The 24,646-nt window shown below is 35.1% G+C and overlaps 1 protein-coding gene across 3 annotated transcripts in view; it reads right to left on the bottom strand.

The window, feature by feature from the left end:
- The window catches only part of LOC136024946 (ionotropic receptor 25a-like), a 126,914-nt gene that overhangs the window by 23,169 nt on the left and 79,099 nt on the right, over positions 1-24,646 (bottom strand). For all 3 annotated transcript variants that reach the window (XR_010616981.1, XM_065700538.1, XM_065700539.1), the window contains 4 exons: positions 22,590-22,840; positions 14,455-14,654; positions 11,372-11,504; positions 2,432-2,559 (listed from right to left, as the gene is read on the bottom strand). Coding sequence is in view for 2 of the 3 variants with exons in the window: in XM_065700538.1 (XP_065556610.1) it covers positions 2,432-2,559; positions 11,372-11,504; positions 14,455-14,654; positions 22,590-22,840 (712 nt within the window). In the remaining variant the exon portion in view is untranslated. The remainder of the gene's footprint in view (positions 1-2,431; positions 2,560-11,371; positions 11,505-14,454; positions 14,655-22,589; positions 22,841-24,646) is intronic.

The raw sequence follows: 24,646 nt of genomic DNA, 5'->3' as shown, positions 1-24,646 counted from the left end.
AAAAGTTTAAGAGCTTTGTAAAAGAAATGACACAGACAGTGGAAGTCACTTCAATATTATAGGCCAAAGGGGCAGCGAAATCAAAAAGTAAAAATGACAATGAAGGACAAAATAATGTATCATTTTTAGGTGCAAAAATTTATGACAAAATGAAAATTACAGTGAAAAAAAAGAAGACAAGGAAAACTCAACTTAAAAACAGCAGTCAAAACTGCACTAAACAAATTACAATACTAACTTAAAAATAAAACTGAAGATGACAAAGAACAGCAAAAATGATAATAAAACTCCACCTAAATATATAAATTCTTCTTCAAAACGGTGGAAAATGGTTGAATTTTTAACGTAGAATGCAAGGATCAGTTGCAACGTAACAGCGAGCTTTAAAAAAATAACTTTCCATTAGCCTAATTTATTTCTGGTCATTTGCACCTTTTGCAATAACTGGGACGGATTTACACTGGATTTCATGGAAAATCTCAAGGTTGATTGAAAAGAGTTTGTAAAACAATTTTAAATTAATTTCAAAGCTTTGAGGAAAGCTAAAGCTAAACTACGAGGTACGATGGAAAAGCCATTCAACCCAAATAAATTTAAAACCTAATTAAGCCTAAGAAAATGCTCGGTATAAAGTTCAAAATTTTATACTGCCGTTCCTAGTGTATGATCCATATTCCAGATGAATGTTAAAGGCACCATGAAGACTTAGGCCATTCTCCCTATTGTAAATTCAAAGATAACTTCGAGGTAGAAATCTATATAGCACTTTGGATTGTTTTAAGCAGTCCCAATAATAACTAATTCATTTAGAGTGTTCATACTACCCACAGAGACTTATCCCTTTTGAATTGAAAACATTTGGATGTCTAAAAGGAATGTAGTTCACAATATTCACGACATAACTATTTCTTGGTAATTGGCACCTTTAGGTTCATTACAATGTTTCATGGAGAAATAAAACCTTTGTACGGAAACCTTAGCATCCATAATTTCTTTATTGATATTTGTTTCACTGGTACACACATTGGGTTTAGGAGAGTACTTAAGCTTAGAAACTTATCAAATATTATTCAAAGATCTTACGTATTACAAAGGGACTTGTAATACGTGGACTTCCCTTGGACTTCTATTTTGGGTCGCTGGAGATAAACCATACGTCTTTTACTTGAATTTAATCTCGCCCGAGGCTTTTTTTTAGATGTACTAACTAGTCGAAATCATTGTTCTTGATGGTTAGACCAATTCTAAGTAGACAGAGATGAAATACAATTGATTTATAAACCAGAAAGACAGAAAAAAAATATATATCCTTCAAGCTAGCAAAGAGCTAAGCTCGAACAAAAGATTTTCTTAATACTAATATCTCAGACTATCTATTAGGCTTCACCAAATGTCTACACAACATGGGCCAACGTGTTCCTCGTGTTCCTCCGACAATTTAATTGTTGTGGATTGAATAACGCTCCACACTCGCTTAGATTGGATCGGACAATGCTCAGCCTGCTCAATGTCATTTAAGAAGCCCAATCATCGGATCGAATGGCTTATGTGGTTTGCAAAATATTGAAGTGAGGAATATGTGAAAGCATCAACAGTCTCTGTTAATATGACAAAATTCGGTCAACCTCTAAAACGCAAAGATAAAAAGAATTTTAGTGAAATAAAATGACAAAAGAGGCTATCTGGCATGGTAAAGATAATTTTTGGGATATTATAAAATGAAAATAAAACCTGTCATCAAGGGCAAGTAACAAATTCTACTACTTTCTCAACAAATTAAATACACTATTGTTAAATGAATCACTTTAATAAATTGAAGAAACGTCTCTGATTAAATTTAATGGCTTGGATTTTATTAAATTTATTAGTTTCTTCTTTAATCATTAAAGGATATTCAAACGCTGAAATTTGGGGTTATGTCTAAACTTATCAACTTTAAGGAGGACATAGCATTCATAAGACGTTCAATATTCAACAAAAGTTTTGTGGAACCCCGAAGAAAGGCTGGCTGCTTTTCCTTAAAGACATACAGCAGCTAGCATAACTAGGCTCTCAGATATTTTTCAATCCTTTGAGTGATTAACCTTTGTTAACTAGAGAAATACCAGCCACCTGGGTAAGGTGTGAGCAGAAGTACTTCGAGGTATTGTAACTACCACAAAGACTTGTGTAAACGCCACAACGTGTCCTAAGAGAAAGGGCTTGACTGATTTCTTGGTTTGGACGCTGTTGATTCTAAGAAGGGCCTTTGAAAGCATAGTTCGTTTCATTATAAAAATATGTATTTACAGCACTTGGACACAGAGTTAGCACTCCTTCACAGTGGGGTTTCAGGTTTTGTAGGTCAGGAATAGCCCATTATAGCTGTCTTACACGTACCAAATTTTCTTATGCAATTGAGAATAAACAAAACAATTGAATGTATAGTTACCAATGTTTTCGATAGAAATTCCTTCTGAAGTAGAGGCTTCTGCTGGACACTTTGCTTTACTTGGGTTTTCGGTCCACCACTTATCTTTCAGACTTTCTAAGCGACGAAGATTCAGGAGCTTTAAAATGCTGGAAAAACAAGAGTATTTTATAAACAAAATATAAATTTTCTCGTAAACTTATTTTATTTAAAATAGCTGCATTGAGGTGTGGAAATTTTTAGGGAAAAATGTTACAATTTCACAAATATACCGGTTCTACGGAGGAAGGATGACAGATTACCGAAGATTGTCCTTTTTGGCCAACCGTCTGGGGCTACACGGAAAGCAGGTCGTCCTTGTCTGGGTTGGGAGGATGTCATAAATAAAGATTTAAAGGAAATGGGAACTTCCTGGGAGGGTGTAAAGAGGGAGGCTTTAAATAGATTAGGTTGGAGGAGGAGCGTGCGTAGCTGTGTTGGCCTCAGGCGGCTTGGTGCTTCAGTGAGTTATTAGTAGTAGTAGTAGTAGTAGTTTTGACCTTGAGATATAACTTTCTAAAGATCGAAAAATTCTAGAAAGCCTTTTTGACTCCCTCCCCCCTTCTGTCTTTGTATTTTGTCCTAGACAGGGTGGGAAATAGGTTTATCTCATGGTGACATAGATCTACCAGTAAAATGAATGAGAAATAAAATTATAAAAATATAAACAGCTAGATGGAAAAAGCAATCGTAACAAACAGTTACGCTAACTTTTTAATAGTAGTTGAAACGGTTCATGGCAGTGAGCTTTTCATAGACTCTTTTAAAAGGGAAACCAAGACTGAAAACAGCATTTTGATCGTAAGATATGCAAAAAACAATTGACTTTTATTCTTACTGATATACATAGCTTTTTAATTTTAATTTCACCGACAAAAAAGTTGATAACACCAGACCATTTTCATAATTCTTAGAAGTGAGTCCCCCCTCCCCTAAAAATATGTACTCTTGATGAATATTACACCGTCAATAAAATATTTGTCTGCAGATTGTCTAGAAATTAGGTTTCAAGCCTCTATATATAAAACACAGAGTTTGATATTTTTCTTTGGAAAGATGATCAAGATATGTTTTTTTTCTTGGATGTTTGTGTCCATCCCCTACTTGAAATATTTCAAGTAGTTTTAATGGTGAATGGGTATGAAAAAATAATAGAAAAAAAACTTTTGTATTGAAAAAACTCAGGTACTAGGAAAATTCCGAAGGTTTTAGTTGCTTATTGAGCATAAAAATTCTAATAAAAGCACTTTTTACGACAATAAAATGAGGGCTTCGATAAATTCCGAACGTTGTGGCTGCTCTCTGAGTACCAAAAAAATCAATAAAAGCACTTTTAGCTGTAACAAAATCAGCTACTTCGTAAATTCCAAGTCTTTTAATTGATAACTGGGAATAAAAATATTAAAATAAACATTTTTTGCATGGAGCAAACTTGGATGAAAGGTGAATTCTGAATACCTTAGTTGCTGAATGAACATCAAAAATCAAACAAAAAAAAACAACTTTTGTTGTAGTCAAAAAAACTTTTGACTACAACAAACTGAACGGACTTGATAAATACCAAGCATTGCAGTTACTGAGAGAAAACCCAAAAAATAATAGAAAAGCACTTTTGCATGGAAAAAACTCAGCTAACAAATAAATTACGAAAGTCTTAGTTGCTGACTGCACACCAAAAATCTAATAAAAGCACTTTCAAATACAAGAAACTGATGGAGGTGATAAATTCCGACTCTTTTAAGTAGTGACTGAGTTAAAAAAAAAAAAAATCAATCAAAACACTTTTGCATACAAAAAACTCAAGTACTCGGTAAATTCGAAGTTTCTTAGTAGCTGAATGGGTATCAAAAATTTAATAAAAAGCACTTTTTACTATAATAAAGTAAGGTTGTTGATAAATTCTGAGTGTTCTAGTTACTGGATGAGTACCATATAAGAGCAGTTTTGACTACAACAAACTCAGCTACTTGGTTAATTAAAATCCTTTAATTCGTGACTCGGTATCAAAAATTTATAGAAGAGCACTTTTGCATGAAACAAACTCAGATAGCTGGTAAAACCCGAATTTCTTAGTTGCTGACTTAATATAAATATCAAAGAAGCACTTTTGAGTACAACAAACTCAGCTATTAGGTAAACTCTGAATCTTTTAATTCGTAACTGAATATCAAAAATTAACAAAAAGCACTTTTGCATAAAACAAACTTAGCTAGTAGGTAAATTCAGAGTGTCTTAGTAGCTGACTGATTATCGAAAAGTTAATAAAACGACTTTTGACTAAAATAGACCAAGGTAGTTGACAAATTCTGAATGTTTTAGTTGCTGGATGAGTACCAAAAAATTTAATAAAAGTAATTTTGACTAAAACAAACTCAGCTATTAGGTAAATTCCAATCCTTTAATTCGTGACTGGGTATCAAAAAATTAATAGAAAAGCACTTTTGCATGGAACAAACTCAGATAGTAGGTAAAACCCAAATTTCTTAGTTGCTGACTTAATATAAAATATCTAATAAGCACTTTTGAGCACAACAAACTCAGATACTAGGTAAACTCTAAATCTTTTAATTCGTAACTGATTATCAAAAAATTAACAAAAGCACTTTTGCATACAACAAACTCAGCTAGTAGGTAAATTCAGAGTGTCTTAGTAGCTGAATGATTATCAAAATATTAATAAAACTACTTTTGACTATAATAGACCAAGGTAGTTGATAAATTCCGAGTGTTTTGCCTTATTTTGCCTTAAATTTTGCCTTATTTTGGAAAATAGGGGGAAACACCCCAAACCTTCTTTTCTGGCTATGAAACCTTCGAGGAGATCAGTGCTTTGTATTTATTAAATGATTTTGTTTCCAATCAGTTCGTGTTTTGATTCGAAACTTAAAATAAAAAACATAATTTTGACAACAATAGACACATAAAAAACAAGAGCTAAAAGCTCATATGGCACTTTTGACGAGGCTGGAAGAGCCAAGAGCTCATATGGTATGAGCTCTAGCAAAATTCTAAGAATCTATATATTGATTTAAAAGGAAAATCAGAGGCTTAATGCCGGCCGGGAATTAAAATAAGAGCTCTGAGTAACGAGGTCCTTCTAAACATCAAAATTCATTAAGATCTGATCACCCACTCGTAAGTTAAAAATACCTCGATTTTCTTATTTTTCCTTTCCCTTCAGCCTCCCAGATGGTCGAATCGGGGAAAACGACTTTATCAAGTCAATTTGTGCAGCTCCCTGACACGCCTACCAATTTTCATCGTCCTAGCACGTCCAGAAGTACTAAACTCGCCAAAGCAATGAACCCTATCACCTAACTTCCCCAAAGAGAGCGGATCCAGTCCGATTACATCAATTATGTATCTAAGAGATTTCTGGTTCCCCCCTCCAACTCCCCCAAATTTCAACAGGTCTGGTCGGCATTTGAAATAAGAGCTCTAAGACATGAGTTCCTTCTAAATATCAAATTTCATTAAGTTCCGGTCACCTGTTCTTAAGTTAAATATACCTCAATTTTTCTAATTTTTCCAAATTAACAACCTCCAGCTCCCCCAAAGAGAACAGCTCCATACCGATTATGTCAATCTAGTACCTATAGCTTGTGCTTATTCTTCCCATCAACTTTCATCCTAATCTCTCCACTCTAAGCGTTTTACAAGATTTTCGGTTTCCAAGATTTCTGTTTCCCCCTCCAACCCTCTATGTCCCCAGATCCGATTCGAATTAAAAATTGAGCATCTGAAACATAAGATTCTTATATATATCAAGTTTCATTAAGATCTGATCGCTCATTCGTAAGATACTTCGATTTTCACGTTCTCCAGGAATTCCGGTTTTCCCCTCCAACTCCCTTCAATGTCACTGAATCTGGTCGGGATTTATTATGAGAGTTCTAAAGCACAAGATCCTTCTAGAAATCAAATTTAATTAAGATCTGATCACCCTTTCGTAAATTACAAATACCTAATTTTTTCTAATTTTTCCGAATTACTCCCCCCCACTCCACCAAAGAGAGCAGATCCGGTCCGGTTATATTCTTTCCACCAAGTTTCATCCTGATCTCTCTGCTTTAAGCGTCTTGCAAGATTTCCCCCCCCCCTAATGATACTGGATCCGGTCGGGATTTAAAAAAAGAGATCTGACATTCGAAGTCCTTCTAAATATGATATTTCATTAAGATACAATCTAATTTTTTAGAATCAACCCCCCCCCAACTCTCCCAAAGAGCGAAGATCCGTTCCAGTTATGTCAATCCCGTATCAAGGACTTGTGCTTATTTTTCCCATCAAGTTTCATCCCGATCCCTCCACTCTAAGCGTTTTCCAAGATTTTAGGCCCCCCCCCATTAACCCCTTCACCAGATCCGGTCGGGATTTAAAATAAGAGCTCCAAGACATGATATCCTTCCAAACATAAAATTTCATTAAAATCTGATCACTCCTTTGTAAGTTGAAAATACCTCATTTCTCTAATTTTTCAGAATTCACCCTCCCCCCAACTCCCCCAAGGGGAGCAGATCCGTTTCGGTTATGTCAATCACGTATCTAGGACTTATAATTATTTTCCCAATCAAGTTTCATCCCGATCCCTCCACTCTAAGCGTTTTCCAAGATTTTAGGACCACCCAACCCCCCACCCCCAATGCCACCGTATCCAGTTAGGATTTAAAATAAGAGCTCTGAGACACGATATCCTTCCAACCCTCAAATTTCATTAAGATCCGATCACTCCTTCGTAAGTTAAAAATACCTCATTTTTTCTAATTTTTCAGAATTAACCCCCCCCCCCCCAACTCCCCAAAACAGAGCGGATCCGTTCCAGTTATGTCAATCACGTATCTAGGATTTGCGCTTATTTTTCCCACCAAGTTTCATCCCGATCCCTCCATTCTAAGCGTTTTCCAAGATTTTAGCCCCCCCCCCACTCAATTCTCCCCAATGTCACCGGATCCATTCGGGATTTAAATGAAGTGCTCTGAGACACGATATCCTTCCAAGTTTCAAATTTCATTAAGATCGGATCACTGCTTCGCAAGTTAAATATACCTCATTTTTCTAATTTTTCTGAATTACCGCCCCCCCCCAATTCCCCCAAACAGAACAGATCCGTTACGGTTATTTCAATCACATATCTAGGACTTCTGCTTGTTTTTCCCACCAAGTTTCATCCAGATCCCTCTGCTCTAAGTGTTTTCCAAGATTTTAGGTCCCCCCTCCAACTCCCCCCAATGTCACCTGATCTGGTTGGCATGTAAAACAAAAGCTCTGAGACACGATATTCTCCCAAACATCAAATTTCATTAGGATCCCATCACCCGTTCGTAAGTTAAAAATACTTCACTTTTTCTATTTTGTGCGAATTAACCGGCCCCCCACTCGCCCCCCCCCCCCACATGGTCAAATCGGGAATACGACTAATTTTAATTTTATTTGGTCCGGTCCCTGATACGCCTGCCAAATTTCATTGTCCTGGCTTACCTTGAAGTGCCTAAAGTAGCAAAACCGGGACAGACAGACCGACAGACAGACTGACAGAATTTGCGATCGCTATATGTCACTTGGTTAATACAAAGTGCCATAAAAATTGGCTTTTTACGCCAATTCCAAACCTAAAGATTTCATTAAGTTTAACGTTACTCATCAAAAGCTAAGAGCCTTAGATTCGAAAAAAGGAAGGGGGAAATAACCCCAAAAAGCTATTTGATCTTAACGAAAAACTCACCATCAGATTCAAAATAATGGAAAAGCCTAACTAGAAATTTCACGCTCTTATCTACAAAAATGTAGAACCTTATATTGTGACAGGAGAAATATCCCAAATAAGTGTTTACTGATTCTTTTCCCCAGAAAAGTTATTGTAGGTTATTGTATCGCAGGTTATTGCATCAAACTAATGGTCCTAGAAGATCGGAAGATAGCTCATTCAAGCGGTAACAAAAAGTTCCAGTATCTTTTCTAAGTGACGAAAAGATTTGAGGGTAGCTAGCCCCTTATCTCGTCCATGTTTTCTCAAGAGACATTCGGTTGACATTTTAAAAAAGCTTTTTATTTAAGCATAGTCAAAAGATCCAATAACTATGTTTTTGTTGATGACAGAACCCTTCATATTCCCCGGGAAAAACGGTTTAAGTCAGACTGTTTACACATATTGTTCACATATAGTATTTGTTATTGGGAAATGTACGAACCATTTTCGGGATAATTTTATGCGGGGAGGAGGGATCTCCTACGGAGAGAATTTTCTATGAGAAGAGAATTTTCTGGGATATTTACAGGAGAAAAATTACATGGAGGACTATTAAATTCGAGTTAAAAATCAAGTAGTTGTGGGCATAAAGCCATGGATAATTGTTTAAAAAGCCAAGACAGATAGTCCGAGTGAGTACTCGGACTTAATAACTCGGACATAAGCACTTTTTAGGATCGTATAAAAATGATGTCAGTTCATTTATTGATAGATGAGTCCATCTATCATCCGTTCATGCGTCATTCCAAGGGCAAAACTAAGGTAGATAGTCATAAGACTAATTGATAAAAGAAGAGGGATGAAGCGTCGAAATTCAATTAAAATCAAGTAGTTGCGGGCATCAAACCATGGCTAATTGTAGAAAAAAGCAAAGAAAGATGGTCCGAGTGAGTGAGAGTGATCTGGCATAAGCCTTTTTAAGGATTGTAAAAAGACGTCAGTTCATCTATTGATAGATTAGTCTATCTATCATCCGTCCATGCGTCATTCCTAAGGCAGAACCAAGGTAGATAGTCATAAAACTAAGGTCATGAATTAGATCGTTCATTTTAAATTAAAATCAAGCAGTTTTGGGCATCAAACCATGGCTAAGTGTAGAAAAAACCGAAACAGATAGTACGAGTGAGTGAGAGACAAATCTGGCATAAGCCCTTTTAGGATTGAATAAAAATGATGTTAGTTCATTTGTTGATAGATAAGTCTATGTATCATCAGTCCATGCATTATTCCTAGGGCAGAATTTCCTAGCATTTGAAAAACAGTCAGAGGGCAAAAAAAACAATTTCTTCAAATGAAAATAAGCAGCAAAATTAAAACAAGCAGAAATTGATACATGAGGAGGACTACCACTTCCTCAACCCTCGCTCTTTGCGCTTTGTTTTGACTTTTTGACTTTTTTTTCTGGTTCCTTAGGAAAATTACTCAAAGACAAGAGCCCTTAATTCTGAATGGGAAGTATTTTTAAAGAGCTTTAAGACTTTACCATAAAGAGCAAGGGTTGAGGAAGGGGCACCCCTCCTTCATATACTAAATAATTTCTGTTGGTTTTCAGTGAGTTCCAAAGGATTTTATTGTCATTTAAATTGTTTGTTCTGGAATTTCGGATATTAGGTTTTATGAGGTAACATTTAATTGACAAACTGTTGTTTCATTTGCAGAGCCTTTTTGTGGAGTCGGAATTTAAGTGTTCTAAATTACTTTTAAAGTTACGGCTAACTGGAAGGAAACTAATTTTTATTTTCCTAATTTTTCTTCCTTTTAATCATCTTTAACTCCGTGTCTATAATTAAATTGTTTCTAGCATTTTTTAACGGGATTGCTTCATTTGAAAGGACCAGAGAACCTAGCGAGCAATCCAATTTGGAGAACCTAGTCCAGTCTTAAACTTCTCTACATAACCTAAGATAAAACACAAAATTGGCTAAAATGAGCATTGCCTATTTCACAAGCCTATATTTTGGGTCAAGATGGAAATTTCTTAGAGACAAAGAGCAACATTAGAAACGGGGTCATCCGTGAGTTTCAAAACGGGACTAGCGGCTATTTGCAAATGGTAGTTCACCCCCACCCACTTGTTCTCGAGGGTGTACATCAAGTAGACTCTATATATTTTTTGTTCTTGTTCGTACTCGCAGAGTTGAAAGTTCCATATACTCACATCTTCATAGGATTTTTTTTCATGGCTTTAGCTTATGGAAGCCATGACATATCACTTTATCCCCTTTATCATTTCAGCACTTTAACTATCTTTATCCCCCCATATCTCCCTATCTTTAATTAAATTGTTTCTGGAATTTTTTAAGGGTATTGCTTCATTTGAAAGTACCAAAGAACTTATCGAGAAATCCAATATTGAAAACTCATTCCGTTCTCAAACTTCTACGCATAACCTACGAAAAAGCATAAAGTTGGCTAAAATGAGCACTGTCTGTTCCAAAAACCTATGTTTTGGCTCAAGATTCAAATTTCTTAGAGACAAAGAGCAATATTAGAAACGGGGTCATCAATAAGTTTCCAAATGTAACCAACGGCTATTTTCAAATGGTAATGCACCCCCAACCCACTTGTGTTTAAGGGTTTATTTTTAGTAGACTGTATATCACTTTTGTTCTTGTTTGTTCTAGTAGAGTAAAAAGTTCCATATCCTCACATCTCCATAGGATTTTTTTTCTTTCATGGCCTTGGCTTACGGAGGCCATGACATACCATAAGTTACTCCAGCAGCGATTTTGCTATACTAGTTTTTTTGCGACTATCGCTATAATGTAATTCAGTCAGAATAAGGAACTGGGTAAATTATTATTGAATTCATGTCAAATACTTTGCCACATATATTTCAACCATCTTTTGAGTCTAACTTCAACAGAAACTCTCCAAAGCCTTTATAAGTAACCAAATTTTCTTGCGTTTTGTTTGGTTTTGCCAAAAACACAACCGAACGGTTTCTTAAATTCTTGATTAATTTTTAGATGTTTATTTTTATTCCTTTTGTTTTTTCTGAGTTAAAAACTTGTGATTTTTTATTGAGGTTTGAATCGGTTAATCAATTTTCCGATTTTTTTTGCATTTTTTGGTTATTCTCAACCTCACTCTCTTATATCTCCCTTCTTGGCCCACTCTTGCCCCCTCTCTCTCAGTTAGATCATTTATATATATTATTTTAACAGGAGTTTTACGCTTCATTTAGTTGGTCTTTCAAGGGTGAGCCATCCTGGACGGCAAGAGCATAAGGTCTTCTACTGAATTCCTCACCAACCATCACCAAGTCACAGTTCTTCATAACCAAATAGCGGATGTCGGTAGCGTCACCTACAATAAAAGGATTGGGCTTTAAATATGGATCCAAAATTTAAAATTAAAACATATAGATTTAGTTCTTGAGCAATTAAAAAAATCAAGAGTAAATTTCATGAAAAGTTTGCCCCTTTTGGGTTTCTTGTACATTATCACTTTAAAAAACTTTCCGTAAAAAAAGTTTCCAAAGAAAAATAAAGAGCCATATTAGGCCAAAGACCAGTAGATGTAAAATCCTGTAATAATCGAAACTCAAAACGATCATAAATAACTATTTAAAAACAAATGAAACCCAAAGGAGCATAGATTAAAATAAAAGATCATAGCAAACATAAAGAAAACAGGTACTAGTATAAAAGAATCAATAAGTCTTAAAAGGAGTAAAAATTAAATTAAATATGCAAGTCAAACCTAAAATGAACAAAAATTGCCACAAACAGGAGTTTGGCTACTGCACAGATCCCCCTCCCGTAACCGTAAAAGTCCAAACTCTATTGCGTCAGTAGTGTTTTATTGAAAACTGTATGTATTTTGAAGAGTGTGATATAGTTTTTCAAAACATCGACGACAAATAAGAAAATTATGATAATCGAAACGACTGGAAAGAACTTATGAAAACAATTTGAATATTTAATATATAATAATATTGATCTATGGAATCTCAGTAATTCAAGGTTTTATTTTTTTTTCAATTTTTTAAGCATAAAAGAAAATATTTTTTAATTTTAATTATTTTATATTACAGGGACACTAGACCTTTCAATTTGCAATAGAATGAGCCCCTTCAAAGTTTATAAGACCTGTCCTTCCATATGGATTGGCCCTTGGAAAATAATTATAATAATAATAATAATAAATAAATAGTAATACAGAACCCTTATGGCTCTTTCAAACAGTTCGTGGTAACGAACTGTAGGTAAGGAGCGAACCGGCTAAATAATAACCGAAACTCTAAAACACAAAATTTGATACCAATAGATACATCAAAAGAATTAGATTTTTATGCTAATCTCAAATATATAAGTTTCACCAAGTTTAGTCTTGCCCATTAAAACTCACAAGAAAATTTGCCTTATTTTTGAAGAAAGGGGGGAAAAGGACTGAGGGATAGTAGGAGAGGTTAAAAAGGATAAATAAAGTTTTTACGATATAAGTACATTCTTTAGTGAGACAACACTCTAAATATATAATTATAAAATAAAATCAAACCGCCTTTTTTTCTGTTGTGGTCTAGTTTACCCAAAATATCTTCTGCATTGACTGGAATATTTCTGATTGTGGCTAATAAAGCCAATCCTTTAAGCCGTTCCTGACCTGAGGCACTCACGGAACAAGATTTAATTCTTTTGAGGGTGTAAAAAGAACGGTCGCATGTAGTTGTAGTGACGGGAATCATTGTACCAATCATCAAATTATTCGTTGAGGGAAATACAGTGCTGAGGAAGTGAGTATTGCAGTGACTCCAGAAACCGCCTGTGGCTAAGAAATTACCGATGCAGCAACTGCAGCAAGTAGACCATAAATACGATAAACAAAGAAAGTTGGTAATATGTCTCAGGATTCTCCTACGCTGTTGCGTAATTTTCCCTATATTTTTGTTTTGGAGCACATCTCGACACTCTAATACTGATTTCAGCATCTGGACACAGTTCAGCTACTTCAGTAAAGAGTGGAAGAAACATAGCTTCACTCCTCTCTCTCATGTCTCAACTCCACTCTTAAGATCGTCAGCTTAAGTTTAAAAAAATATACGTGATCTATAGTTTCTGATTGTATAGATGTCGATACATTGTATAACAGACTAAAAACTTTACTGACAGTAACTGTAGCTGCAGAAAAACAAAACTGTATCCTCACAGCCTTACAGATAACAATAAACATCTCTTTAAACGAAATTATTGCTTTTAATTCCTCCACCTTTCTAATCTCACAAAATTTGTTCAGTCTTGTTCTTTTTGTCCCTGTGATAGGATTACTTTCTTGAAGAATTTCTTTGAAAATTGCAAATCGTTTAGGTGAAATTCTAAAGAAATCAGTGACTTCCTTCAAAGTTCTTAGACAATTTTTATTACAGGTATGTTGTACAAATGACACATGCCACAGGGCTAAGATTAAGTCGTGACTTGCACAATGAACATAGACTGCACGGGAAAAACTTTCACGGACAATAGCAGCACAACCTTGAAACTGGCCACTCATAGATTAAGCTCCAACTTAACCTTGCTCCTTAAGTATTTTATTTTGATTCCTATTTCATATAAAGTTTGCATCAACAAACTAAGGTCTGCTATCAAACAACTGTTTCTTTTTGAAAAATTCCATTGATTTCTGAAAAAATTGTTGATTTCTGTTTTGAAATGATGACGACTAATTAACAAACAGGGGCGTACACTTCTATATGAACACTGGAAAAGCACACGCGTGATTTAAATGAAGTTTAACGATCTTAGGAGCCCGAGGCTATAACAGCACGTGGCTAACTTGGTGGAAACCTGGCATTGTCCCAGCTGCATTTTCGCAAAACAAAACTCTCACGTGGAGATCGTTACAGATTACCTACTTGTTGTGCATACATTACTTTGTGTTAATTTGATTAAAAACCGTCATGACTTTGTTTATGTTTTGAGACAGTTTCGTTTTAAGTCTTATTTTGTAAAATAGACAAATTATTCATTTTCTTAACCTCGTCACACTATGATTTGTGGCGTACATTATCCTTTCGTATTAGTTAAGATCTATAAGAATGTCAACCCTATAAGAAAATATTTCAGAATTTTGGCGGGGGAGAAGGGGAATGTATCATTTTCTTAACCTCGTCACACTATGATTTGTGACGTACATCATCCTTTCGTATTAGTTAAGATCTATAAGAATGTCAACCCTATAAGAAAATATTTCAGAATTTTGGCGGGGGAGAAGGGGAGTGTATCCCCGTTATCCCTCCTAAGTTAGCCCCTGAACTCACCTAAGAAGGCAAATCCACGACCATCAGGAGACATATCCCGAACGCGATCCAGAGCTTCGCTAATGTTTATTGGCATTTGATTGTCTTGAATTGTCTGCCACATTTTTGTATATTTGTCGCTGACAGGGTAATCCCAAACAGCTAGCTCGGACTTTTCAGATTCTGGCATACTATCGTCAAAACTCAAATTTTTCCATATTCTAAAATAATATGAAGGAAGTGCAAGTATATTTCAGCCTAATATTAAACGAATGAAAACCCTACAATGAACTGAATAGCCAGAAAGCAACTTGAGTTTACGAAATAGAAACATGGAAGTCACGTTTTAAATATACAGCGTGTACCAAAAAGTAATACCAGAGTCAAAATCACTAATAACAACACCATTATCAATGGCAACAACACAATTATCAACGGACGAGGGCCACCAATAGTTTACATTGTACATAATTCACCCAGAAACATTTTGTACCCTAGATGCATAATTTACGTGATATTCTCCCCTTGTATAGCTGATTAGCGCTACGTTGACAACAGCAATGCAGAGGCAAAACTGTTTATAGGCAATTAGATCACGCATCCAAAGTGAACTACTGTTTTGCTTCAAGTCCGTTATTATAAGTTTTACGATGAACAGTTTTGTTTTAAATTGGATGTGTTGGGCGATAATTTGATTAAACGATATATCGATGTTTTTATTTTCTGTATTTGTTATAATGATTTCGATATCTCCGATCATTTTTTTTTGCTCAAATTAAATTAACTCTTCGCTTTGCCCAAGTTCAATAATAAAAATTATAATTAAAGAGTATTTTACACAATTTTTTTTTCCAAGCATTGAATATTATAAAAACAGGCTTTGATGACATAAATGCTTACCATAGAAATCTATGTTTAAAATTACACGGGCTCAGCCTCAGGATAAAGCAAAAATAAACTACTGGCTATTTTTGGCTATTCAAAATATGCGGCATTTCAATGGTTTCTCCTGAGAATGGTTTCTGCCTTTTCGAGATTAAACAAAAAAAGGAGGTTTTTCAACTGAAAGTAAGGATCAAAAGTTAAAAATTAAACGAACAGAAATTATTACGATACGGGGAGGACAACCCCTCAACAATACCTTGCTCTTCCCGCTAACATCATTTAGAGTGCTCAAAAAGCTATCTAATTCTAATTTACCTAACCTTGTATTTTACTTTTTGATCGTAAAGGATTGGGATGCAAAGCCATACTTTAGCGTAAAGAGCAAATTATTTAATAGGGGGGCATCCCCCGCATCCCACTTTTGAAAATTCCCCCAGAGAAAATTCACCTAACGAAAAATGTCTGTTTACTTCTCAATAACAAATGCGATGTGTAAGCAATATGCAATAGGCTTTTCTTTTTTGAATTAAATAAAAAAAACAAGCTTTTGAAATGAAAGTAAGGAACGACACTAAAACTTAAAACGAGCAGAAGTTATTCCGTATATGAAAGGTGTTGTTCCCTCCTCGACGCCCCACTCTTTACACTAAGGTTTGACTCTTTGTCACAATTCTACTTCATAAAACAATAAGAAGGTAATCCATAGCAGATAAATTAGCTATAAAGATTTTTCCGCCTGAAAACACCCACCAAAACAGACCAAGCCCAGAGGAATTGTCCATTAATTAGAATCCTGTGTTACTGATGTTTCATTTATTTCACTACAGTAACCTTTTTAGTAAATTAGATAGAAAAAACAAGTTTTTTTAACTAAAACTAAGAACCTACATTACAAATTTAAATTAAAGAAATTTTTCAATATATGAGGGGGCTTCCCTCTCTTCAGTCCCTCTCTCTTCACGCTAAAGTTTGACTTTTTTCCAATTCCTTTAGAAAGACTTCATAAACATTAGGACCTTTTAATTAGAATAAAAAGCTTTGTAAAATAAATAGAGACGTTAGTTTGATGAACATGGGATTTAGGAGTGTATAACCCCACTCATGTACCGACTAATTTTAGTCTTTTTTAATTTGTTTCTGTACTTTAAGTTGAAAAAAAGTGTTTTCAAAAATTTAATCAGATCAAGCCGGAAAATCTGGCTCCCTCCCCCAGTAGTTTCAGGCACCATCCCCCTTTCCCCACTCCGCACCCACCCACACTCTTTCATGACAGGTGATTGCAAATTGATAAAAAGTTTTTTATTCCTATTAAACGGCCATTGTGTTTTAGGAGTCACTCTTAAGGAATTGGGACAAAAATTCAAAACTTTAGCGCAAAGAACAAGGTTTTGAGAAGGGGGGACCCTTTCATATACGCAATAATTTCTGTCCGTTTAAGTTTTGATGTTGCTCCTTACTTTCAGTTGAAGAAACTTTTTTATAATTTAATTTCTGATCGTTTTTAACAAAACGAGAAATCTGACTCCCCCCTCAACGAAAAATTCCTTTACCCATGGAAAAATCCACCTTGGAAAGATGTTTTCACTTAAAAACGGCCTCCCCCTTTTACAAGGGAATTTCCCCAAGACAAATCCATTCTAGTTGAAAATTCCACCCAGAAAATTTCTTGCAGATGATCTGGGGCGAAAAATTTTTCTTAGCACACTTTCATTTGAAAAGGGTTTTAATTTCTGATTGCTTTTAAAATCATGTCGGTAATCCCCTTTTTGGTGGAAGTTTCCCAGCTAAAAGGCAATAGGCTAAAGGGTGTTTTCCAGCAAAGGTTTATTAGGGCTGAGGGGTACAAAAGAACCTATAAAAACGCATCAAAAATGTGAAATCGATATCTACTTCCTTACGATTTCTAGGAACACTTCTGGTCTATGCTGTTATTATGAAAGTAAAGAATAACACTAAATTCCCGAAATAAGCAGAATTCATTCTGTAGAGGAGGAGGACTGTCCTTTCCTCGTCCACACCTCCAACTCAAGATCGCAGAAACTTGGGAGTGTGCTCATTGGATCAGAAATTGAGAGTTCTAGTCCTTTGCATGGGGGTGGAATTTTTCGGGTGGATCCGTGGAGGGCTATTTTCTGGGGGAGGTATTTTCTGAGGGGGGTATTTTCAGCAAGGGTGGGCATTTTACAGGTGGGTTAACGCCGTCTACCTAAAAAGGATAAGTAAAGATACAAAAAGAACGCTAATTTTTTATTCAATAAAAATTAGTCTACGCGTTAAACGAGGTATGTTTAATGCCGATAAAAACCAGAAAAGGACAGAAACGACTAGCAATCAGAAAAAGAGATTGCGAGTAATTAAAATCTAACTTGTATTAGGCTGGACTCTTATTACCTGGATTTGGTTGGAGTAGCTTAAATACATTTGGTTTGCTTTTTTTGCGGCAGGGGGGGGGGGGTAGCTGTTTTTGGTTTTTCTTTTAGAAAAATGTTGTTTCTAGTTTTCTTATTTCTTCTTGCATTATTCTTGTTGTTCCATTCTTCTGGTTTAATATTCCTTTTGTCTTTATTCTTTTGTTGTATTAAAAAAAAAAAAAAAAAAAAATGAATAAATAAATCTTAAAGCGAGTATAGCTTGAATTGAATGTGCAAATCAAGCTTAAAAGGAACACAAATATTTTACTATTGCAGCATAAATGAAACCCAAAACGTACAGAAACTAAATAAAAAATCATAGCAAATAAACATACCATGTAGTAATATAAATGAAGAAATAAACCTTAAAATGGATACTTCTTTAATTAAACATGCAAATCAAGATTAAAACGAATAAAATTCAATTCAAAAAAGAGTATGGGTCCTTCCCTAACTATAAAAGTCTAAATCCTATTGCGTCATTGGCGCTTTACGCTAAAGTTTGACTCTTTCTCTTAACTCTAATTCTTAAAACAGCGTAAAGAGCGGGCCGTTGAAGAGGAAAAGCCCCTTTCGTATACGGAGTTATTTCTGTTCGTTTTAAGTTTTAATGTCGCTCCGTACTTTCATTTAAAATAAAATTGTTTTTTTTTTATTTAATTTCTTTACGTTTTTTAATTAATGCATGTTTTGATCTTGGCTCTCCGCACATAAATAATTAAAACGAAATTTGCATATTAACTTTTTTTGCTAAATGGCTTTCTCATAGTTTTAATCGGAAGATTTTGAGAAAAAGGAGCGAGGGAGGAAGCCTAGTTGCCCTCCAATTTTTTTATTACTTAAAAAGGCAACTAGAACTTCTAATTTTTTACGAACATTTTCATTAGTAAAAAATATACGTAATTTACGAATTAACTTACGTAACGAACTTCTATATTGGTATGTTTTATTGCGTATATGAGGGGGTTCACCCCTCGTCGATACCTCTCTCTTTACACTAAAGCTTAAATTTTGTCCTTATTCCATAAGAATGACCCTTGAATCATAAAGGCCGTAGAATAAATAGTTGAAATTACTAAAAATACTTTAGCGTAAAGAGCAATGTATTACGAGGAGGTAAGCCCCTCGTATGTGTAATAATTTCTGCTCGTTTAAAGTTTTAATGCTGCTCCTCACTTTCAGTAGAAAAAAACTTTTCATATTTATTTTTTCATTGTTTTTTTAAATAATGCTAGAAAAACCTGCGCCCCCTTCATTGAAAGTCTCTTCCCCCATGAGAAGTTTTTCCATGGAAAGATCCTCCCACGTAGCCCCCCACCTCAAGTCTCCCCCCCCCAAACCAAAAAATACCCCTGAAAACGTCCGTACACTTCCCAGTAACCATTACTATATGTAAACAGAGGTCAAAGTTTGTAACTTGCAACCCCTCCCACGGGGACTGCGGGGGGAGTAAGTCGTCCCCAAAGACATCGTTATTAAGTTTTTCGAGTATGGTGAATAAAATGGCTATCTCAGAATTTTGATCTTGTGACTTTGGGGAAACATGAGCGTGGGAGGGGGCCTAGGTGCCCTCCAATTTTTTTGGTCACTTAAAAAGGGCAATAGAACTTTTAATTTCTGTTAGAATGAGCCCTCTTGTGACATTATAGGACCACTGGGTCAATATGATCACCCCTAAGAAAAAAAAACAACAAAAAAACAAATAAACTCGCATCTGTCTTCTGGCAAAAAATGCGAAATTCCACATTTTTGTAGATAGGAGCTTAAAAATTCTACAATAAGGTTCTCTGATACGCTGAATCTGATGGTGGGATTTTCGTTAAGATTGTGTCACTTTTAGGGGGTGTTTTCTCTATTTTCCAAAATGAGGCAAATTTTCTCAGGCTCGTAACTTTTGATAGGTAAGATTAATCTTGATGAAAGTTATATATTTAAAATCAGCATTAAAATACAATTTTTTTTTATGTAACTATTGGTATCAATATTCCATTTTTTTGAGTTTCGTTTACTATTGAGCCGGGTCGCTCCTTACTACAGTCCGTTACCACGAACTGTTTGAAAAATATTTCATTCAGATGGTAACTGGTAGAGATATTTTAGCCCACTACTTTACTGCGCGTGTGGGTGGTTCTAGCAGACAACAAGCTAATCGTAATCTATGAAACCAGGTTCCAATCCAGGTTTTTAGCCTGTTGTTACAATAGGTTCTGACCATAACCGATTTGAGGCTGTTTCTGACCTTGAAAAGGAGCGGACCGGCTCAACAGTAAACGAAACTCTAAAAAACGGAATTTTGATGTTAAAATATACATCAAAAGAATCGGATTTTTATGCTGATTTTAAATATATAAGTTTCATCAAATTTAGTCTTTGTCATCAAAAGTTACGAGCCTGAGAAAATTTGCCTTATTTTGGAAAATAGGGGGAAAAACCCCGTAAAAGTCATAGAATCTTATTATCGAAAATCACGCCATCGCATTCGGCGTATCAGAGAACCATAGAGCGAAAATTTCAAGCTCCTATCTACAAAAATGTGGAGTTTCGTATTTTTTGCCAGAAGACAAATCACGGGGGGCGTGTTTATTTGTTTGTTTTTTTGTTTTGTTTTTTCCTCAGGGGTCATCGCATCGACCAAGGGGTCCTAGAATGTCGCAAGAGGGCTCATTCTAACGGAAATGAAAAGTTCTAGTGCGCTTTTTGAGTGACCAAAAAAATTGGAGGGCATCTAGGCCCCCTCCCACGCTCATTTTTTCTTCAAAGTCAACGGATCAAAACTTTGAGATAGCCATTTTGTTTTGCATAGTCAGAAACCATAATAACTAAGTCTATGGGAATGACTTACTCCCCCACAGTCCCTGGGGGAGGGGCTGCAAGTTACAAACTTTGACCAGTGTTTACATATAATAATGGTTATTGGGAAGTGTACAGATGTTTTCAGGGGGATTTTTTGGTTTGGGTGCGGGGATGAGGGGAGGGGGCTATGTGGGAGGATCTTTCCTTGGAGAAATATGTCATGGAGGAAGAGAAATCCAATGAACAGGGCGCAGAGTTTTCTAAAATTACTATAAAAAAAAGAACAATGAAAAAATAAACATGAAAAAGTTTTTTCAATTGAAAGTAAGGAGTAGCATTGAAACTTAAAACGAATAGAGATTATTACACAAATGAGGGTTTCTAAAAATACTTTAGCATAAAGAGCGAGGTATTTAGGAGGAGATAAATACCTCGCTTTTTATGCTAAAGTATTTTTAGTAATTTCAACTATTTACTCTACGGCCTTTCTGATTCAGGGGTCATTCTTAAAGAATTGAGACAAAACTTACGATTTAGTGGAAAGAGCGAGGCATTAACGAGGGTACAAACCCCCTTATGTACATAATAAAAATATAAGAATATAAAAGTTTGTTACGTTATTTAATTCTTAAGTTACGTATATTTTTTACTAATAGAAACGTTCATTAAAAATTAAAAGTTATAGTTGCCTTTTTATGTAACCAAAAATTGGAGGGAAACTAGGCCTCCTTCCCCACCCCTTATTTCTCAAAATCGTCTGATCAAAACTAAGAGAAAGCCATTTAGCAAAAAAAGGAATTAATATGCAAATTTCATTTTAATAATTTATGTGTGGAGAGCCAAAATCCAACATGCATTAATTCGAAAACGTTCAGAAATTAAATTAAAAAAATAGTTTTTTTAACTGTAAGTAAGGAGCGACATTAAAACTTAAAACGAACAGAAATTACTCCATATATGAAATGGGCTGTCCCCTTCTCAACGCCTCGCTCTTTACTCTAAAGCTTTTAATTGTTTTAAAAAGTAGAATTGTGGCAAAGAGTCAAACTTTAGCGTAAAGAGCGAGGCGTTGAGAAGGGGACAACCCATTTCATATACGGAGTAATTTCTGTTCGTTTTAAGTTTTAATGTTGCTCCTTACTTACAGTTAAAAAAACTAGTTTTTTTATTTAATTTTCATTATGCACCAAACAGTATGTACATTTAAAACCAAGTTATCCTAATTATATACTGATTCTGTCAAAAGACACAGTATCAATGAATTATATTTCCAGTAGTGTCAATTCATGGAAATTTAGTGGAAGGAAAGGGGTTGTTGTGCGAATGTAAGTTTCAAAATCTAGGCGGAGGGGGGTGCAGATTTGTCAGTTTGTTGAATATTTTTAGTTAAAACAAACAAATTTTTTTAACGAAAAAGCACCCGGAATATACATTTTTTTTTCAAATTTAACGCGGAGGCCATAATTTAGGGTGTATATACCCCACTAACCCCTTCTTTTTCCATTTGACACCACTGAGCTTTTTCTACTAAGTTCTGCCATTCGAAATTTTCACTTCCGTTTAAAAGAATATTTAAATCAGTAAGCCTTGGTCTTATTTTGGCAGAAGCGGGAATGACATTGCTTGGGCATCATCTTGATGATGCTAGATATCTTGAAAACCACCATTTTTATATGAAAATCATACTTCTCTCTTGAATTACTTCTTCTACATCTACGATTAAACAGTCTGAAACTATATTTTAACAGCGTCAGCGTTTAAATCGAAACACAGAGACCAATTAATAGGTTTCCCAAGCTCACTTATATAGTGGTGATCAATATTCAGAGCACAATCTCTGGAAAAAATTAATTGAAGTTAGAAATCACTAGATTACATGAGAAATGATTAAACTAGTATAAAAAATTAAAGAGGATATTTGTCACTTCTGCAGGTTCAGCAACTAATAGATCAGAGCGAATAGTTGGATATGCCACATGATACCCAAGGTTTGCTTTGCAGGGAATGTATTTAGATATTCAGTAACCGATATACCAAATTACTCAATAAGGCAGACAAAAATCTTACTCATAAAATCTATTTTCTATTCCGGCCATTCTTTCAAAGTATGCCATTGCAGATGATCCTTCAAGAGGAGCATATTTGATTTTGTACTGGGTGACAAGGTCATCTAGCGATTTGACTGGAGTTTCTAATCGAGAAACAGTCAAAAATGCAGCCAAATTTGCAGTATAAGATGATACTATGATAAAAGCGAATAGCCACCATGTGGCCGAAACAAGGCGTCCGCTTAGGTGCTTAGGAGCTTCACCACCGCCCTGTGGAAGAGAAAACATATATAAAAATAGAGGATTCAGATTTAAGTTAGCTTTACCTACAGAGTATAAATGCTAAGTATCTGACCCAAACATATATGTACATATATGAGTTAATTTTTACTCCATAGAATAGTCACCTCTTCTTCCCTCTCTTGTGTATCTTTCTTGATGCCAAGCAAAACAATCTGCACCACAGAGCCTTATAGATCCCCTTAAACCGCACTAATTGTCCCGAAAAAAATATGATTTAAGGTTTATTTAAATTGATGGACACAAAAAAAGACATCAGGAATCTAAATAAGATTGAATGATGGCTGGTGCAGAGTTTTGGAAGTGTGACTAGACAATATCACCCTCAAATTCGTGCCGTGTGGCAGCGTGTATTGTCTTAGATATTTGTCATTGATTATAATTTCATTATCATCCCACTTTGTCCAGTCTTTCCATCTACTATCACAAATACTCTCTCAACTGGTGACCATAATTCAAATTTTTTGAATTTTAATTACATCTCATTTGACGTTTAATGTTGTAGATCTAGTGCTCTAGCGCGCATACTATCATCGACTTCTTTCCTGTCCTTTCTTAAATGTTTTCTTTTTAAAATAAATTAAAACTACGTTCTGGACATGATTTGGTCATTCCAGGCCTCTTGGGTATCACCAATGTCAGAACTGGTCAGTATAACGTGAAAATCTGACTGTATAACTTTGCTGAATGTTTCCATTTCGAGCAAGATAAACAGACAGCAGCAGCAAGGACGCAGCTGCTATAGCTTTTCTTGGCAAAACCAGCCATCTATCACTTCTAACCATCCCGCCCTTTCCCTAACCTAGAAAAATAGCTCCATATGTGCATTGCATGGAATCTATAAAATATTAGTAAAGCACGGAACGTATACTCGAATGGCAAAAACATAATTAAATATTAATAGTTTAATATTCTTAACACGACATTTAAAGCAAAAAACATTAACTAAAGCCAAGGCCAGGAGAGTCGTTGGGGGAGGGGGTAACTGTCCCCAATAATTTATAGAAAAATTATTATATAGCCTGTGCCCCTTGATTCTCCCGATGTAGACCCCTTTTGCCCCCTTTCCCGAACAAAAAGCCTGGAGTTGCCTCCCTGGCTGTGGCATTTGTGATAGAATTTGTAAAAGTTCTCGGCTTAATTTATGTGCTTTTGGCAACTCGTACAGAACAAAGAAACACAAAAACAAACTCATGTATAGAAACATATATAAACATAATAATATACAGAAACTTGCTGGACACTGTGCATTTTCTAAGAATCCTTCTAAAAAAATTGAATCCATATTACATTCCACCTCGTTTCTGAATCAAATGATTTATGCCGTCCTGGTGAAATTAATTTTTCAGTTAGTATAATCTGTTCTTGAATAGGAAATCTGTTGAAAGTTTTTTTTTTATTATGAAAGTTTTGTTCCTTTCAAAAAAAAACCTGCGGCAGTAAACTGCATTATCAAACAGTTCGTGGTAACGAACTATAAGTAAGGAATAACCCGGCTAAATAGTAATTGAAACTCTAAAACACAGAATTTTAAAACCAATAGATACATCAATTTTATGGGAATGTCAAATATATAAATTTCGTCAAGTTTAATCTAGCCATCAAAGATATGAGCCAGATAAAATTTGCCTTATTTTCGAAAAAAAGGGGGAAATACCCCTAAAAGTCATAGAATTATAAAAATCATATCATCATATTCAGCGTACCAGAGAACTCTACCGAAGAGTTTCAAGCTTTTATATGCAAAAATGTGGAATTTTGTATTTTTTTGCCTGA

This window comes from Artemia franciscana, chromosome 3, assembly GCF_032884065.1.
Source record: "Artemia franciscana chromosome 3, ASM3288406v1, whole genome shotgun sequence".
Lineage (NCBI taxonomy): Eukaryota > Metazoa > Arthropoda > Branchiopoda > Anostraca > Artemiidae > Artemia > Artemia franciscana.
This window is presented reverse-complemented; position numbering and strand designations above follow the sequence as displayed.